The following is a 20836-nucleotide window of genomic DNA, read 5'->3' as shown; positions in this document are numbered from 1 at the left end:
ATATTTTAAAATATGTGGAACATCTACTTTTTTATTTTTATAAAAAAAAATAAAATATTTGCATTTTTCATAGAGATTCATAAAAAATATTGTTTATACATAATAACTCTAATTGAAATTCTATTACTGACAGGAAGAAAGTGCAGAAACTTATCGTACAACAGTATCTATTAATCTTAAAATGTTGGAGGAATTTTATGAAGGTATTGGCTACCTTGTAGGTGAAAGCGAATATTGATTAAACGAGTAATAATAATAAAATTTATATTATCTGAAACAATATGAAAGTAGCAAATGATGAGTTTACTTTTAACTTAATATCACGCAAAGAGATTTCTGAAAACTATCAATCTTAGAATATTTTTCTATTTGTCTAATAAATATACTTTTCTCATCTTTCTTATTTGATATTTACTTATGTGTATTAACCAATTGTTAATTATTGAAAAAATTAATTTCATATAAATATTCTTAGTATTCTTTTATTTTTGGTATCACCAAATCGGATGAAGAGTCAAAATGAAACTTACCTAAGATGATAAATCAATTTCGTAACTCTATTTTTTTTCTCTTCTTCTTCAGTAATTGATCTTACCTTTTACTATTTATCTAGTTTATCGTGTTCGTCCTCTTTCAATAGCCGTGCAAGAAGGTTACGTGAGTCAGAGTATGGGCGCCGTGATTGTGCCTTATCTGGTATCGTTTCCTTCATCTTGGTTTTTTTCTTAGCTGGAAGTATCTTTGGAATTGTGTCAGCATGCTTAATTACTCGGCATATAAAGCGGTTAGTTCTTATAAGCATTAGTTCTTCTTTGTCATCCATCTTTTTCTATAAATATATATATATATATAGGATATATTATATAACATATATATTAGTATTGAGAGAAATAAATTAATATATATATCATAGCAAATAATTTTTAATTTCTTATTTTAAAATCCAATTTCTTTAATATAAATTAATTAAAAAAATATATATATATAAATCAATTAATATTTTATATATTGTAGATGCAATATTCAAAATAAGAATATTGAAAGAATTTTGAAAGGATTGTTATTATATTGCAAAATATTGTGTCGAAATAATGTATGGTTGAATTAGGAAATTGGAAAGTTGGGTAATTAGAAAATCGGATTAGAAAATTGCATGATAATATTTGGAATATATTGCACTGCAATAAACTGAAAAATAAAGTAAAAATATATTTTTTAATATGTTTGCAAAGAATCAACGTACCATTTATTGAAGAAAAATCATTTTATCAAATTAGTTTTCATGAGTTAATTATATTTCGTACCGTATTAATCTTCGCATTAATCTAACTACATTTATCGACGATAAGAAACTCTTTGTAATTCTAATTTTCAAGAACTTCTTGAAAATTACTTGCTCAATGCATAATTTTCTATTTCTTGAACCTTCAGTTATTGCGTAGTATTGAAATAATAATTTTATAATAAAACAACTTTTTAAATATCTAAGAGATTATAAAAATCTGTATTAATAGGAAATAATTATAGAAATAATAAATTCTACAAATTATTAGAGATAAATTATTATTATTATCAGATTTTCTAATAAAGCTTAGCTTGAGTAAAATGGTAAAAAATGGAATGATAAATTTTTAAAATTTAATATTAGAGAGATATTTGATATCAAAATTATTATATCAAACCTAATAAAAAAATATTCTTAAGATCTGATACCAAAATTATTTCCTGTGAATCATAAATTGTCGAAGGTCTTTTATGCAGTTAGATTTAAGTCCTTTTTCGCTTGTAATTCTTCTAGCAGGCAGATCCATTGTTGCTCAGATAGGATAGTTCCAAAAGCTAGATTCTCACAATACTCCCGTTTCTCCCTAATAAGAAGAGCCTCTTCTCTCTCTCTTTCTCTCTTCGAATGCAACAGAAGATTAATGCGCGATTGTCCGGCTGGTAAACTAATTCCGGCTCCTGGAGTATGTTGGACATAGATTAACGTTTCTTTCCATGAGCGAACCGCTATCTTCAATCGATCTTTATGCTCAGTCTATGGTATCGTTTTCAGTTTTATATATGTATATTACACAAGGTACCTTAGATAAAAATAATAATAATTATTTATTAGAGATTATACTTGCCATCCTCAAAGATATCTCTCTTCTTATTTCTTCTTCTTGTTTAAATTACTTTGATTTTGATAATAAACTCAACTCTCTTGAGACAATTTTTTCTTTTTTTTAATACAATTAATGCAATATTATAATAGAAATATAAAGATAAACCTAATCATTCTGTATTTCAATAGTTTTTTTGTCAATAATACTTGTACAATAAAAATTCCTTTTTGTTTAATAGGGTATTTCATATCAAAAGGATGCAAACTTCTTGTGAATGAATTATAATAAACATCTAATACTATTATGTATCAGTGACCTCATTAAGTATGTATTATTATCAAATCTTGGGATCGCATTAATAATTCAATAAAAGTGGGCATGGTACAAGCTTCTCGTGAATGAAATCAAACAACAGCGGTTTAAGCAAGCACGTATCCTTGGTGATGTCCCTCATTATCGGAGAACGACATTCCACGTAACAACGACCGACGACATAATTTCCATTCCGAATCGAGGTTCGTTCAAAGCGAGCGACCATCGACTGGCATAGAAAGTGCTTAGGTAACCTTAACACCATGCTTATCGGACGGCATGCCAACAACAAGAAAATCAGTCCAACTGATGAATTTTTACTTAACCAGATCCCATGAAAATCGAAACTCGATCAATTTCTCTCAGTCCATTTCAACGGTTGTCCTTATACTCTTTTTCTTCTCTTTTCTTGGAATGTTCTCTTGATTATTCAAATTAAGATATATCAAATTCGTCTTAGGAAGATTATTGTACTTAGATGTTCTACTTGTTCTTTCAACGTGATTTTCTTGAGATGCTTGGCCGGTTAAATTTAAATAGCCATATTTTTGTGTTATTAACGTGAACTTTCTCGCTGAGATTTGATTGGCACTGTTTAAACGATGATCTTTCAATGGTCAAATGACTTTTTGTGTATTTCTGTGTCAAATTTTAAATTAACATTTTTATATTTCTAAAGAATCAATAGTATTATCTAATTATCAAAATAATAATCAGTTTGATATTTTGTTTTATTTATAAAAAACTTATGCACCAGATTCATATTTAAAGAATTAACATCAAAAATAGACTTGTATAAAACAGACTTGTATAAAATCAACTGATAAAAAATTTAAAAAAGTGGAATTCAATTTTATTATAACAAAAGTTACCAATTAAATCAATTATTCAATGAGTCCTCGACTTTTAAACATTCTTATTTATTTTTAACGAATTCAATAAAGAAAATATATTTATCCAGTTGCCAAGAATTATTTTTCGATATCATTTTTATAATTTACTTACCCATATATCTGATCAAACTATTTTCTCTCCTTGCCATCATATCGTTTCTCTTGGCAACCAACTTAGGTCAAGTTCCATTACATTAAACCCTATCATTCTAGACCGTGCATCGTGTTAAATCATCACCTGTTGCCTGGTAAATTGGCTCGTGGAACCATGGCGATCCGATCAAGACCGGTTGCCAAGAGAGAACGCAAAAGGGAAAAAGCGTTCAATTTAGAATGATAGCCGTGTCGTGGCGATCTGAATTCACTCCGTTGATTCCATCGTTAAACATTGAAGACACGCATCTTTTTGGCACGGAGATGCATCGATGAGGATGCCCCGCCTAGTTGCAAGGAAACGATCGCTTACAAGTGTAGATGCGTTTCCAATCGTTCAGTTATTCCATCCACGGCGTTTCCGTTCTGACGGGAAGTGATATGAATTCATCGAGGTTTCATCGATCGAGCGTTTGGCGGGAGCATTTCAATGGGACGGCTGCAGGTGTTCGACATTAGTTAGTTCTGGAATGGTCAACAAAGAATACATTTAAGAGAACTTCTCTTCAACTATCAAAGTTTTATAGCTTTGGAACATTCTTTTACTTTCTTGGATTTTTTCCTTCTTAAGGAAAAATTTTTTATATGATTTTGTTTTTTTTATTATTTTTCCTGAAAACTTTCTTTTAATAATTAGTTTAATAGTTTTATCAAATTAATGATTTTTGAACTAAAAATTGAGCAAAGTTTAGAAGATAAAGCAATATATTTTTGCTGAAAAATTAAATTAGTGAAGCTAAATAAAAGTAATTTAAAAAATATAGATTTCAAGATACTTTTATATAGTGATTGATTAATGAAAGAATTATAAGTAATGAATTCTCGGACAAAGTTATAAAAATTCTCTATAATGCAGAAAATTATTAAAAATTTCTCAACATGATAAAATGATAAAATTACGATCAAAATTCTATATCTATTAAATTTTATATTCTTTATATTTTATGCAATAATCAGCAGAACAATTAATATCCTAATTTTCAAAATGATGTTATTTTGTATACATCCATTCATCCATTTCTGCATACGAAACAGTGGGATCTGATTACATAAGAGTTAGGGATCCTGCTAATTATCCGTAATTACAATTAATTACGGCTGATGGCAGCCTCTGGCCCAGCTCTGAGAACGACACTGTTCTCAGACAATTTGTCGGCTGTGCAGAGATTGCATTTCGAGTGCTTTCAAGAATGTCCTCATTACACACCGTTATCTCGTGTTCCTGCAGATCTCACACACGACTCGACGCTTCTGAAAATAACAATGAATTCGTAGAGAAAGTACCTGTGAACAATTTACATGCATGCGTTCGCCTCACCTTCTCGTCACTTTACTTATACACTGTCCTTTCACTGCCATGATTTTTCTACTACCACGTATGTAATACCGTATATTTCCTTCTTGATTAAAAACTAACTGTCTACCATGTTGTTTTGCACTTTGGAATAATGATTCTCTTGTATTGTATCATATTGTTGGATTAGATTACGTTCACCTGCACATATGATTCTGTGGGATTTAATCATTATGATCCAATCATTGAATCATATTTAATATATGATAATATACATTATTTTTATCTATATCTTTTTAGGAAGTCTATCTTCGCGATTTAACAATTATACATATTAACAATTGTAAAATATTGTAAAATAAAATCATCATATTATAGAGATATTTTCATATTTATATTTGATTTGCTGTCAAATAAGAATCAATAAATCTATTTTGTCAGTATAATTACATGGTAGAATAACACATTAATCCTGAAATTATAATACGTGAATATATGTGATGTCTGTTTACATGGAAGTCATAGTTTGAAAATAAATTGAGTAAATAAATTCACATTGACATGAAGATGGTCTTGGATAATATTAACAAGTTTTAAAGTCACATGAAATCAAAAGTTAACGAAAATGCGCAATACATGTTCAAATGTATCTTTATCTGTAGAAATCTCAATGTTTCGGAAACAGACGGAGCCATGCTTTCTAACTTTTGCCTTGTAAATCGCGCTCCATCGAAAGACGTATGTGAACCGATAATATCTTCCATCCTCATTAACATATGCGGTGAAAACAGGTTAGAATCTTTTGGTTTATCTTTTTTGTTAATATTGCATTAATAATATAATAAATATAAATTGATGATCGATTCAATCTGATCATTTCGGTTTGATTATTCATTGAAAATATAAAATTCGAAGTTTCAATAGATTGGATTTATTTGGATAATTTAGAATATATAGAATTAATTTAGAATATATAGAATAGGATTAATTAGGATTAATTCAATTGAGCTGAAAAAAACAATTAAGTTTTTAATAAGAAAATAAGTTAATAAGATTAAAATATAATTTTTACGAACAAATATAATAGAAATAATATTTTTTTTTAAAAGCTTAAGCTTAAAGGTTTACCTCTATAATTATATCTGAATTTATTATATAAAATATTAATATTTTGAAATTTATTTTGGAATTAAAGAGCTTATATATTGATTATTATAATACATACATATATATGTATGTATAAATAAAATAAATAGTAAAGTAAAGTAAATTAAATTTTATTTATTATACGAATGGCATAAATTATGTATACTTATGTGTCACTGTAATCATGTTCACAATTGCGCAGATTATGTTGCATATAATGCAGGAGCTCTTTTATATATTTTACAATTTATTCAGTTTTCATTATTTATATGAAAAGTTATTTTATTTATAAATTATTCCGTGTATACAATATACACGGATATGTATATGCATATCTATATGTAAGAATCATATTAATTACTGAAACATAATTAGTATAATTTGATGCTTAAATTCAATATATCCGAATAAATTCTCATATTATTAATTCGAATTTTTCAAAGTTCTTCGAGTTCTTTAATAAATTAATCTTTTCTTTTCTCACAAAATTGTTTATTTTCTTATACATAATTGTTTCTAAGTTTTATTTCGATTTTTATATTTCAACCGATACATACCTTAAGTTATTTCTTACGTAATAACCTATATTGGAAAACATTCTCAAAGCAAAAATTCAATTCCGGCTATATTCTATTTTTATAATAGTTTCTATTGAATTATCAAACTTATGAGTCTTTTTTTAATTTTTTAATTTTACTTTAATATGAAGTTTAATATTTATTTTAAATTTGTAGTTTTTAAAATATTTATTTATTTGTAATAAATTATAAGATACATAAACCAGAAGGCCTTAATCATAATATCTTTTAAATTATAATTTTTTATTATTTTATCAATATTTTATCAATAAATTTTATCATATGCATATTTTATCACGATGCTTCATTTCTAATTAAATTATAATAATTTTTAATTAAATTTTTAAAAATAATTAATAGAATACAACTAATAGAATATGTGGCTCCACCATTCGTGCAACTATGTACATATGTGCAAAAGCGCGTGCCAAGCATGCGCAATTACACAAGTGATTCGTTGGTTCGATTGTTTGCCTCGTGTTCAGAATTTAGTTTCTTATTCATCTTTTTCTTATTTTCTTGATTCAATACAGCTTTTTCAGTTCCCAGCCACAAAGAAAAGAGTCAATGGCAGGGTGTGACGGAGGTATACTTTTCAAAACTGGCAGTTTAACAGCTGCCACCGGTATTTTACTATGCTATCGTTGCCAACGGTCGCTGTGCATTATGCGTAACCCTCGTACGTACCCTCAGTATATTTTCAAATACGATCCTGTATAGTGTCCTTGATGAATCTGTGAAAAAAATTTGCAAAAATGGGATTAAAACTTTATCGTTTCTTCAGAATATTTCGGTAAGTCTTAATTTTTATTCAATTTGATAATCTTAATTTTGTTTATTTTTAAATAATTGAACAATATTTGGTTATGCGTATTTTTTGTGTTTAATAACTTATTTTCATTTTATACATTTTTGAGATCTCAAATTGAAAGATTTCCAAATAAGATGTTAATGTAATTTCTGTAAATTAATGATCTAAAATCGTAGATATAGTATGGTGAAGTAATTCTTGTGTAAATTTAATAATGCAATTTTCAATGTATGAATTGTATTTTAATCAATCGCGATCTTAGTTTTTTTCACGAAAAATATAATGAATTATTAATGAATAACGACTAATTGAACTCAACTGTGAGAAATCGCATTGACAAAAAACTTTCTCTCAATTACATATAATGGTAGGGAAAACATTTGTATAAACATTTCGTGAATAGAAATAACATATGACAAAATTGATTCATAAATTTGTTGATGTATCTTTTAATAACATTAACAAATTAATTTATTATTGCAAAACAAATCAAAACTAAATATGTGTATTAATATTAATTTTTCTTTAAAATAATATAAATATTTTAGTATTATTTATTATTTATTTATTATTATTTATTTATTATTTATTAAATTATTTAATCATTTATTTGTTTATTAAAAAACTAAATTATGTTGAATAATTATTAGATATAAAATAGAAATTTTTATATTAATATATAATCAAATTTTTAAAATACATATTTTTTCCTTTAAGAGAAATAAAGAAATAATTGATCGTCGATATTTAATATTTAATCTTAAAAATTTATGATAATAGCAAAAAATTTTATGTTGAAAATCGTTCGTTTATTCTTAATTTCAAGAGTAAACGATGAAAGCCGAAGTTGACAACCGAGAATAACCGAATGATTGTCGGAAAGGTACGACGAACGCGCGCGAAAACTACCGAAGTTATTCGCGCGAAAGCCGTTAGGTACGATCAGTCGTAGTTTGTCGATCAAAGAGAGAGGAGTATTAATTTTTTCTTTCCGACACGTGTGTTTAGTTCTATCATTTAAATAAATTTTTACACTTTAAAAGAAATATTCGAAACGTTTGATTCGATTGGACTTTTACATAATATAAGATTGTAGTCATAAATTGGGAATGTGATTGTTCGTGAACCAATATAAAAATTTAAAACATTTTCTAATACTATAGGTGTTAGTGAATAAAAAAAATTATAAATTTATGACATTGGTGACTGGAAATGTACATTTGAGAGGCTAGTGCAGAAGTTTAATAATTATCGGAATGACAAAGGAAAATTAATCATTCGGTGAGTCTATTTCTTTTTAAATTTTTCTAAGTTTTTAAAAATTCAAATAATACAAAAAAAAATATTATCTTTTTTTTTCTTTTACGAAGTTTTAAGATTAGATAATTGGATATTTCCATTTTTACATAAATAATTATAATTTTATCATTTATGCATACATAAATTATAATATTTGTAATAATTAAAATTTTTGCTTGCATAACTTTACACAAATTTCGATTTATTATTTATTTATCAAAATTGATAAAATCGAATTCTGAAAATTTTTATTTTATACTTCAGAAATAATTTAGATTTAAATAGAAAATAGGTTATTGAACGAATCGGTGTCCATGATGAAATGCATAGTGAATTATGTTATCATAACGGTAACTTTTGTGATATTTTATTTGGATAAACCATAATATAATATATTGTTTCATAATATTATATTGTTGTCTTCAAACAAAATATTTATTGTTTTTAATTGTAAATCAATTTTTATCAATAATTTTCTAATCAATAATCTATAATTTTTTAAATGTCTTTCCTTCTTATCAATTTTTATAATTATTCCGCAATAAATGTATATAATAAATTTTTTCATCAGAGATATAAATTGTCTCATGATGTTGTAAGATAGTTATCGTTCTGATAAAATTTTTATGTGTTTTTACCTGATATACTAAGATTTTATGATAATTTTAATGTGAATAAATATAATAACACACAAAAATATAAACATGTTCATGTTGCAAAAATTTGCAAAATTATCAGATTTGAAATTTATTCTTTATATAATTTGATATAAAATTTTATATTATAGCATTTCAAAATTAATTATATTTTTATCTATGAAATTTATAATTATTTATATTTTTTCCCATATTTCTCGAGGCAATATATTTTCATAACAATATATTTTATATATTCTGCTTTCCTTTTGATAAATTAAAAAACTATTTTTAATTGATAGATCGCGTTAATTAATTTTCAATGATAATTCCTATCTTTTCAAAAAAAAACATTTCTTTCATTTACTTTTAATTCACCTTTGAGATTTCATTATCGTCCAACGAAACATTGTATAAATAAATAATAATAAATTGATAGTAATAATAATAATTACAATTTTTTTATATCGAATTACTATATCATATTCTAAAATTTAATTAAAGAAAAAATATTAAATGATATCAATAGTAACTTTTTTCATCTGATATTATAATTTTTTATTATAATTAATTTTCATAAATAGCAAAAAAGAAATAATATCATTCAAATCGTCAAATTATGTATTAGCGAATCTTATTGAAAGAACTAACAGTTAAATAAAGAGTCATCTGTTTGTACAACGTAGCTCGTATTTGAAGTTTCCTTTTTAGTATTTCTAGTTTCCAGAATGTTATGTCGTAGATTCCGTATTTGTATAAGAATCGATCATAAGTGGTTTTTTAGTAATCATGTGTTACGTCAAAAAATAGGGAAAAAAGAAAATTCGTAAGAAATATGTATACATAAAACAAATATAAATATATATAAAGTGTATAAAATTCATAATTAGTTGCCACATAGAACAAAATAATTCAGAGAAAGTTTAAATAATAATGAGACAATTCCAAACGAGATGTATCAAGGTTAAATGTTTCAAATATTTGACAAGATATTTATACTAGAACGTAATTTCGATCGCATGTTGTAAACACATCGTGCGTGACCTTTCCAGCGTGAATTCTGTTTGCTGTGGACCTTCGTCCCCTCTTTTTCTTTTTTTCTCATCTCTCCTTTTCCTGGAATTCGATCGAATCGAGGTAGCTATCACGTTCTGCGACACACCCGTGTTACGTGTAAAAATAGTTTTTTATGATCACTACTAGCTAGCATTCCGTTAGTTGGCAAAGTTTATGACCGACCATCTGCCCACCGAGCGGAATAATAATTATAAAATAGTCACCGATTGGTTCTAGGCGTGTTTATCCGTCGGCCATATTGAATTTCACGTTCTCAACAAATTTTAATAGACTTTTTTATTCGATTGTTTGATTCAGCATTAGTCAGAATGTTATTAAATAATTATTAAACAATTTTTTAATAAATGCTTAATTCTTGGATGATAAAAAAATGTATTAAGTGATTACATATATAATGATTACATATATATACGCCTTAATTATAGCGGATGTTTAAATAATTATTATTCGATAATTAAAAAAATAAATTTATAATCATAAAATCGAATCATAAAAAAATATGTTATGCAAGTAAGATAATATTACTAATTTAGTATGCTATCAATAAATATAATGTTGAACATTATCTTATCGAGTTTAGATGATTATTTAGATTATTCGTTATCGGATCGATTATTTTGAATATGTTCATTCATCTTTTTCTCCCTTTTCTCGATCCTGTTGGATTTGCAATATATAAAGTATGTTGCAGATGCACGGACACTTTCGCTGTCGACCGACCAGGTTTTTGCTTGTCAGGTGTATATATGTGAACAAACATCCTGGCCTTGATTTGAAAATCTGGGCCACATTGCACCTCGTATCGGTGTCGTAATCAGACTGTATACAATGACTTGTTGCATACGCTTATCTTTCGGCTTTTTCTATCTATTAAAAGTCAATTTACTCTATCTTGTGTACGATCACTATTAAACCAGCTGTATACTATACATATGTATATAATATACTTGCATATATATCGAATTAAAAAAATTGCATATATATCGAATGAAAAATAGGAAGAAAATTAATTAGTATCAGTTCAAATTTTTAAATCATTTTAGAAAAAATTACAGATTTCTTATTTTTTTTATCATTATTACTAGAATTTCTTTTTTGAATTTCTTTTTTTTATTATTACTTTTGGAATTCTCTTTTTGATATTTTTTTGAACAGTTTTATTTATTATTGAAATATTGTTTTAAAGTTTTCAAATTGATTATATTTTCTTCTAAAATATTTCTATATATGTCAATTTTATAAAGGTAAAATATAGGTAATAAAAATTCCTAAATAGGACATTATGATTCAGGAAATTAGTTAAAAAGAAAATAATTGTTTTCTTACGTACGGAATTTTATTATTTTTTTGCTCTGGTAATTTCCTCCAAATGATTATCTCTGAAAAAAATTTCCACAGTGAAGGCAAACTGCAATCAGGAAACTTGCACTGTCACTTCCCATCGTTATTATAAATCGTTGTCTATCCTGTTTGGATGACCAAGACTGATCATCAATAAATAATTAACGACAATGATAGTATTTTGTATTAAATTTCAAATATTTATCTTACATATCGTATCGATAAGTAAGTCAGTTGAATTTAAATTGAACAAAATTATTTAGCTGTTTTATTGAAATTTTTTCTTCAAAAAATTCATTTATTAATAATATCTATTAATAATATCTATTAATAATAAGGAATTAAGATTTTTCATTATTAAAAAAAATAGATATTCAAAGTTTCCAGGATGTACAACGATTTATTTCTCGTGAAACTTTCCTTTTCTTATCCTGTTTCCTATTTTTGGGATTTCTCAATTTCCTATAGTAGATGTTCATTATTCGTAGATAATTGATAAACCAGTTTTTGAATAAGTTGAATGGATACATTAATAATCTTATAGCGGAATACCTTTTATTAAAAAAAAATAGTTTTTTCTTTAATCATTTTTTAACTTTCTCTTATATATTATTATGAAGTGAAACCGGTAATTTCAAAAATCGATGATTCTAATAAATACTTATTTAAATATAGTTCATGAATTAATTATTATGTATTATTTAAATTGTCATTTTTAAATTATTTCTATTTTTTTTTAAGCTACTTTTAATTTTTTTTATAAAGAATTAACAAGATTAAGAAGAATTAAGATTAATTAAAAATAAAAACAAATATAAGAATTAATATGCAAAAGTATCGATTGTCGCTTATTTATTAAGTTATAAAACACTTTAATTTCGTAATAAATAAAGCAAGTTGAAGATAGAGACATCTTTGTCAAATATATTTCATTATAAGATATTGTCTTTTCACAGATAGTATTTCGATATGACTCGTGGAGTATATAACTGTACAAGGATTTCATGTCATTTCTTCAAGTCATTACTTTGCATTATAAATTATAATCATTGAATCTCGTTAAAGATGTTTGTTTGATATTTTTAAAAGATTTTATATATTCTTATATATTCTTCCGACAATGAATCTATTTATTTATTTTTTACAAAAAAATTCAAACCAACAATTCTTAGAATATGCGGGAAGAAATGATACACGTAACTTTAAGTGCAATAGTAACTCTTGAATCAGAGATGCAGGAAATCGGAGTCGATTGCAAACTCTTTAATCAAGTACTCGTTAATTTGTTTCCGTAATTTTTCAACCGATCCTAGTTATTTACTAATTCCGTTTAAAAATAATCATTATCCCTAAGTTGGAAAGTTTGTTTTTTTTTTTCATCTTTAAATTTTTAGAAATATATTGAAAATTTTGAAAATAAAATTTTATTAGATTAAGTTAGATTACTCGTTAATTTGTTTCCGTAATTTTTCAACCGATCCTAGTTATTTACTAATTCCGTTTAAAAATAATCATTATCCCTAAGTTGGAAAGTTTGTTTTTTTTTTCATCTTTAAATTTTTAGAAATATATTGAAAATTTTGAAAATAAAATTTTATTAGATTAAGTTAGATTAAACTAAACAAAATTTTAAAAATATTCGACAGAGAATATTATTAAAAACAAAAGTCATTTTCATTTTTGTTTATCGCTGAATGAAACGAAAAGGTGGAAAGAGAAAATCCTTGAACGTGAACGGGAATAAACTATGAATCTTGCGGTACATCGGGGTACGGTTTATGTACCGTTCTTTGCATGATGATGTAACACATAGATATATTATAATCTATATTATTTGCAATTAGTCTATATATTTTTTTTATATCGTGCCGTTAAATGTAAGAAAGATAGGAGAAACAAGAAAGCTAACATTTTAAAACTTGATGTTTGAAATTAAATATATCTTATTTTTTGTTGATGTTTGATATTTAAAAATTTTCAACTAATTCATTTAAAAAATGGAATATCTTTAGAACGATTAAAATGTTTATTTATATCATTTTATCTACGGCAACAATCGTGTGTAAAAATTTTTCCGAAAAAAAAAATTTTATAATCGTATTTAGGTAGTCATGATTTGTTTGTTCTCGATTCGTTTACGTAAGTGCGGAAAAGAAAGGAAAAAACACACGCAGTGTACATGACTTCACGTTCGCAGGAGCACGTATTCTCGCATGTATTTAACATTTACAAGAAATGTTGAAGGCGAACAAAAGAAAGAGATAGCGTAGCTTTCTCAACTTAATTTTTTTTCCCGATTTGTCAAGGTCACGGGAATTTGTCGCGCACAGTTGCATTTCGTATGCAACGCAAAGCAGACACGTAAGATAGACCGTTATTCGCTTTGTATTGATCTCACCATACTATACGTAGTGTACGATAAAATGGACACAAGTCAGATTGTTTCAAAGATGTTCACAATATTTAACAATATTTGAAGAAATAAAATGCATACAATTATGCATTATTTCAGCGTTATTGTTAATATTATAGGTTATGAATAAAATTTTTTACATTTATTAAAATTTCAAGAATTAAATTCACTTTTTGAGGTTAGGTAGAAGGATATAAAAAATTTAGAATTATTAAAACGGATTATTTAGATAAAAAACATATCCTAATGTGGAAAATATTGAACTAATCGACAATGTATCCTTTCTGGACAATTCCGTGACTTGTAAAGACGATCTAACCAAGAAAAAAGTGAACTCTTGCGGATTGTGTTTTACAGTTACTCAATCGACGGCTATTTTCTGTCCGGTTCACTTCTGGACATTTATAAAACTTTTTTGTAATTTTTTTAATATTATTAGATCGTATTATTTGTCTAAATTCTTTAATATCTTTTTTCTTCAAGTATTAGATCTGTACAATCTTATATATATTATGTGAAATTTTTTATCTTTCAAATTTTTTTCTACTAATTATTTGTAATAAAGAATTTTTTTAAACTGATCTTCAGTCTTAAAAAAGTTTAAGATGTAATAAAATTGAGATTTCCTGGATTATCAACTAATCTCTTTCTTATGTTTTTCATAGATCTTATTTTCCTTCTCAATCAATGTCGAGTTTGTACTTTGCCTGAAACATGATAGCTATTTGTTTTATGTTCTATATTCTTGATATATGCTGATTATCAAAAATCGATTCTTGGTCTGTTATATTTCTCAGTCTTAAGATTCTTTAACAATTCATTAAATTTTTTTTGTGATAGATTGAATAATTTTTGTGAAATAATACACATAAATAATGTTTGGATTTTTTTAAAGTTATAAGTTTTATTTAAATATATATATAATTTCTTGAAAAGATTAATTCAATTTTCAATTTCAATTTAAGAAAATTATTATTATCAAGTATGTAATACATAATAATATATAATATATAAATACATAATAATAATAATATACATAATAATACATAATAAATACATAATAATACATAATAATTGATTTATAAAATTTTACAAGTGATTTTTGTTAATTTCTAGTTAGCATAGAAGAATTAACGATATTTTTTTCACAGAATGGAATGTTTTTAATTTTAAAGAGAATTCTACGTCTGAAATAAACTATCATCGTTATCGCATCGTAAATAAAAATCTAATAAAATATCGCTTTTGTGTCGACAGTTTTGAGATAAGCGATAACATCACATTATATTTATACTTGTGTTTTTATTGTCTGATAGAACAATCATCTAATAGACTTTAATTGTTTGATAATATTTTATCTAGATAAACATTAGATTTAGTATATAAAATCCTTTGTTTCAAAATAAAAAAAATTTTTTATATCAAAAATATGTATTCATATTCATATTTATGTTTTTAACATATATACAATGTTTCAATAATGCTTTTATGGATATCTTATATAATAGTGAATCGTAGACACACATTCAGGATTGAGATAATGATAAATTTGAACATTTGTTTTTTCGTGAAAGATTGAATAATCGAGATCTAATGTTTCTAAGAAGATTGAGTTTTCTTTTAATGCTAAAAACTAATCGAAATATATAATGTGATTCAATAAATCATTCTCTAGATTATGTTATTGATTATATATTATATTAAATATGAGAAAAATTAGTGAAAACTGATCACAATAGTACAGAATATAGCGACGATTTCGAATATTAAATCTTATTGATCGGCTCGTTGACGAATTAAAGTGAAATAGATCGGTATTACAATATATTTAAAATAAATTTAAATAATTACTTAAATAATTTATCTATCACTTTAAGATTAAAAATAATATTAAAATGTTTTAAATTCTGTATTTTTTAAATAAAGTCAGGAAATCGTATGTAGAAATCTAGAATCTAGATTCTAGATTTGATTTATTAACAATAATTAAAAATCTAAATTAATTTTATAAAAAAAATTAAGAATATATGTATATAGTTGAACTATATTTTTTTCATATCATGATTCTTAATATTTTATAATAAAGTATATTTATATATCATAATTTTATACTTAATTCTTATTTTAATATTTTATAATATAATTTTATATGACATATTTATATTAATATGTTAATAAATCATTTTAATCGTATAATTCACATGCATTATAATTGTACAAAAAATGAAATTATTCTCTTCTTATATCTAATATTTTCTTATCAATTATATTTCCCAATGTTGATTTTAAAAACTGTTTAATTGCTGCTTGGGCATCGCAAAAGTAGATATAATCTCGACAATAAATTTACTTTACTTTAGTTCGTAATAGTTTCATCTTTATTATTTTATCTTCATTTTATTGTTTGAAAAATTAGAAATCGGAAAAAATATATGAATCTGAGAATTTTGTAATCTTCATTGGAAAAATTGTAACTTACAATTAGTCATGCATTAATTACAATAAATCATGCATTTTTGATATTTTCTCTTTAGAAATTTCTATTCTATTTTTGAAGATTATAGTTAAATATAGTTAAATATAATTATTTTAACATAATGTAAAGATGTTATCAATTTTAATATTATTTCATTAACATTGATCGATTAGTTTTTTTAATAATGTTTAGAGAAATTTAAATACTTGAGAAATTACGAATTAGGATTTATAATTCTTTTGACTTAGGTCGTATCATTTCCTATAAAAGTCTCTTTTCAGTTTGGAAATTGTGGGAACTAGTTCTTGGGAAAAAGTATCTTAAAAAGAATGATTGTCCTCTTTAATTAAAATGCTCTATTCGAAGTGTTTTATTAATTACTAATTTTAAAAAAAAATCTTATAGATTGTTGTATATTAAGAATAAAAACACAATAAATAATAAACGATCGTTAAATAAATAATAAATTTATTGGTTTGAGACATTGTGATGAAAAAATCGATATAAAAAAGGTCTTTTTTTTTCTAAATTTCAAAAATTATGTTTTAGATTAAAATACTTCGTTAAAATTTATTCGAAGAAAGAATCGTAAGAAAAAAAGTTATTATGACTAATTGAGAATAATTTTAGGATCCACGAATCTAGTTTTATGTTCCGAGCATAATTTCTTTTCGATATTACGATCTCAGAATCCAACGTCGTTTCTGCTGAAAGAGAAGTGTTCGAATGTAAATCAGTAATGTTCATTAAAATTCAGAGGATCAAGCCGAATGGTCGTCTCGTTAACTCGTTTCTTTGCTTCGTCCTTTTTTTTCTTTATTTTCATAAATAAATTTTTTTTCTCTTTTTTTGCTTCCTACGGCGACCTTAAATTCTCGTTTTATATTTTCTCAATTCACCGCAGGGAAATCGCATCTGAATTCTACACTTTATAATTGGAACGAATTTCTCTCCTCTCTCTCCTCTACAGATAAATCGGAAGTAGCTGCGTCACGAGATTCGAATGTTGCGCTCAATTTAACGTATCCGATTGGTTAATTCGATTGTCGTAAAATTCGAATATAATTCCATGTGAACATAACCTTAATTTTGAAATCGTAAAATAATTGTAGTTAAAATAAAAATAATTTTATCTTGAGATTAAAAATATGAAGTGAACGAATAACATTCCAATACGATTAATTGTCAGATATATAATAATAATTAATATTAAACAATAGAAAAATATTTATTTGAAATTTAAATTAGGGATAGAAGAAATCTTTATTTCGAATCCTTTGAAATTTCCCGCCATATGATTTAATTATTTATTCAAAAATGAATTTTCTTCTCTAGTCTAGTTAAAATAATTATCATCGGATTATCCAAGACCGTTTTTAATTACAAAGATTACAAATCCTCTTTTTAAAAGTATTTAATTGTATAGTATTGTGCTATTTTAATTATCAGTTTCTTCCATCCGGTAAACGACACGACATAGAATTATTTCCCAATTGAAACGAGGAAATATCTTGCGTGAAACGACTTATTACATCAATTTGCATGAATTTTTACAACCTGTTGCTTTCAGTTAATCTCTTTTTAACTCGCGACCATCGGACGTCGACTTATGAAAATTCCACATCTTAATTTATTCAATCCGTTTTATGAATTTTATTGTAAAACTTTAATTATATTGAGAACAATCTTAACAATTAATACAAGTAAAACTATTTATCTTGATCGTTAAATTAAAAATAGTATAAATAAAAATATAGCATAAAAAATTAAAAAAAGATAATCTTATCGATATAAAACTTATTTCAAAAAAATCTAAATTATATTTTATTTATATATCATTGGAAAGCATAAATAAGAAATTGTTAACTTCCAGGAACATATTTATCCATATTTATATACATATATATATATATACACCTTCCTGTATAGTATTTCAAACTTAATTTTTTTAAGATGGATCAAAGAATGGATAACAAATAATAATAGATTGAATCTAATTTTCAAAATAGAATTAATAATTTCATTTCTGTGTGGAATAATGCTATATTCCAGTAATCTCGCTTTATCTCAATATATCAGAGAAATTCTAACAACTCCATATAAATCTTATCTTGGCATGTTTAATCCGAAAGATATTCTTAACAGTGTCATTTTCGTTGAAACATAGTATAAACAGTATAAAAGTTCTTACCCGAGCCATACTCAACATACCGATAAACAGACTAAATTTCACGTCGCCCAGCAACAACGAAACCGTTGGACGAGAAGAAACGATGTGTCCAGTGGGGACCAGTTTTTCCACAACGAGAACTGAACGTTCGCCTCCGACGTGCGATCTCGTTGGACCGCTTCTTGCAGATCGGTCCTCGGTCGGCGATCATCTGAAAGTCCCTACTGGAGAACGTTAATCGCTGCTCAGCTCGTGGTTACTTTCGATAAACGCAACTAACCGCGATCCGACCAATACCAATACCATCGAAAATCTCAAAGATAATCATCGAATCATTGGAAACGATAACTTAAAAAGTAATAATGTAAATGGAAAAGAAAAATGATTACTTTTATTCGAGTATGGAATGTTAAAGAGAAGTTTCTAGACTAGATTATTAGAAATTATATATTAATAAAGTTAGGTTTAGATTTAGATTTGAATTAGGTTTACATTAGGTTTAATCAAGCACTAGTAAAATTTAGTCAGGAGAAAAAAAAAATAGAAATCGTATACGCATAACGAAAACTAAAAATATTGTAAAAAGAATTTCTAATTTCAGAAAGTAGAAAATCTTGTAAATTGGAAAGCAATGGTTATAAATTGTGGGGGTATATATGTATATATATATTTTAAAATAATAAACTAACAAAATTAGCCAATAATGATTAAGAATTGACACAGTGAAAAATATTGGAAAGCTATGATATCTTTAAATCGAAATGATGTGCATGAGTGAATATAATATTTTTGAGCAGCTGGTACCCCTTTTAAGAAAGTCATCTTTATTAGCCAACATTAAGGCCACCCTGCGGAAAGTCTGGTTCCCCGAGGGAAAGAAAGGCGACATCGTTCTCCATTTTTACTTTCTTACGCGAAATGGAGGGAGAAAGTAACGTGAAATGGACGAAAGATGCTTGGTTTCCCAGAAACCAGTAGCAATTCCACAAGAACATGGAATTTTTTTTCTATGATATATTGTTATGATGCGTGGTTAATAATTAGTAAGTTGTTAAGTTGATTTGCAAGAATAAAAAAATTAGCATCGCACAGATTTGTTTATACTAGTTTATTAACCAATGAAATTCAAGAATTTTTTTCTAATTATCTAGAGGATTTGTATTATCTAGAGGATTTGTATTATCTAGAAGAATAATCTAGAGAAATACTTTAAAATGATCATAGTGACATTCGAGTACCTAGTAATTTTCCATGAAAAGTTTATGAACTTTATTATTTGCTTTCGTACAGGTATAATAATATTTTTAATTCAATATTTTTAATACAACGTTTATCGATGTATAAGTGGTGCAAGTCATAATTCCAATAATTAATATCGATTTAAAAGAATATCCTTTACATCACAGGGGAAACATTTTGGTGTTGCGGCTGCAAATCGATTCTGATAGCAGCAGATACGTTGTCTAGTCGAGCATTAATCATGAACTCGCAGTTATAGCCGGGTGTCTCGAGGTCAGGGTCATGTTTAGCGTACACGGAGAAAGCGGGAAAAAAGAAACTGTGGTCGCCTTATCCAACCGAGGAGAAACGGCTCTCGGATGAAGAGAAAAAGCTGATTGGGACATGATCGAAGGGTGAAAAAAGTTGAAAGAAAGTTAGCCTCTGTTTCTGCCAGGAAGGAAGAAGCTGTTAATGAAACTTAGCTTCAATTTTCACCAGATGGAAATCGGAAAGAGATATAACTGTCTCTAAATAGAATAATTAACAGTAATAATAATAATAATAAATAAATAGTAAGATAGTATAAGATAGATAAGATATAGTATAAGATGATTGAAGAATATATTTTCAAAAATAATATTTAGTTCTTAAAGTTAATAAAAATCTTGATAATAATGGCATATTTTTTCTATCTCATTATCAAAAAAAAAAAATTTTAAAAACGTATATTATATTGATGTTGAAATCATCTTGAGTGACTAAAAAATTATCCTTCTTTCAGGATAAAAGAAATATTCTATACGCTATCATACATATATTAATAATACTATCATTATCATTCTATTGCTTTTCTAAACTTTATATGACCGCGATTGTATAATTTGATAAGATAATTAATAAAACTGGTTA

General features: G+C 25.8%; 1 protein-coding gene and 1 long non-coding RNA gene across 9 annotated transcripts in view; one reads left to right on the top strand and one right to left on the bottom strand.

Annotated features, from left to right (window-relative positions):
* Positions 1 to 20836, top strand: part of LOC108003324 (cordon-bleu protein-like 1) — a 66602-nt gene that overhangs the window by 8676 nt on the left and 37090 nt on the right. For 2 of the 8 annotated variants that reach the window (XM_062078038.1, XM_028669153.2), the window contains exon 1: positions 7137 to 7277. The exons of 5 other annotated variants lie outside the window; for them this stretch is intronic. In XM_062078038.1, coding sequence (XP_061934022.1) covers positions 7240 to 7277 — 38 coding nt within the window. In that variant the 5' untranslated portion in view covers positions 7137 to 7239. Of the gene's footprint in view, positions 1 to 7136; positions 7278 to 8220; positions 8577 to 20836 lie in introns of those variants that run through there. One more of the 8 variants, XM_017065519.3, reaches the window with a different exon arrangement.
* LOC108003347 (uncharacterized) lies at positions 1714 to 18910 on the bottom strand. The gene is made up of 4 exons (XR_009830764.1): positions 18748 to 18910; positions 4785 to 7218; positions 3426 to 4717; positions 1714 to 3059 (listed from the first exon to the last, which is right to left on the bottom strand). It is a non-coding gene; the product is annotated as an uncharacterized LOC108003347 (long non-coding RNA).

This window comes from Apis cerana, linkage group LG8 (assembly GCF_029169275.1).
Source record: "Apis cerana isolate GH-2021 linkage group LG8, AcerK_1.0, whole genome shotgun sequence".
Classification (NCBI taxonomy): Eukaryota; Metazoa; Arthropoda; class Insecta; order Hymenoptera; family Apidae; genus Apis; species Apis cerana.
Note: the sequence above shows the minus strand (reverse complement) of the source record. Positions and strands in the feature narration are given on the sequence as shown.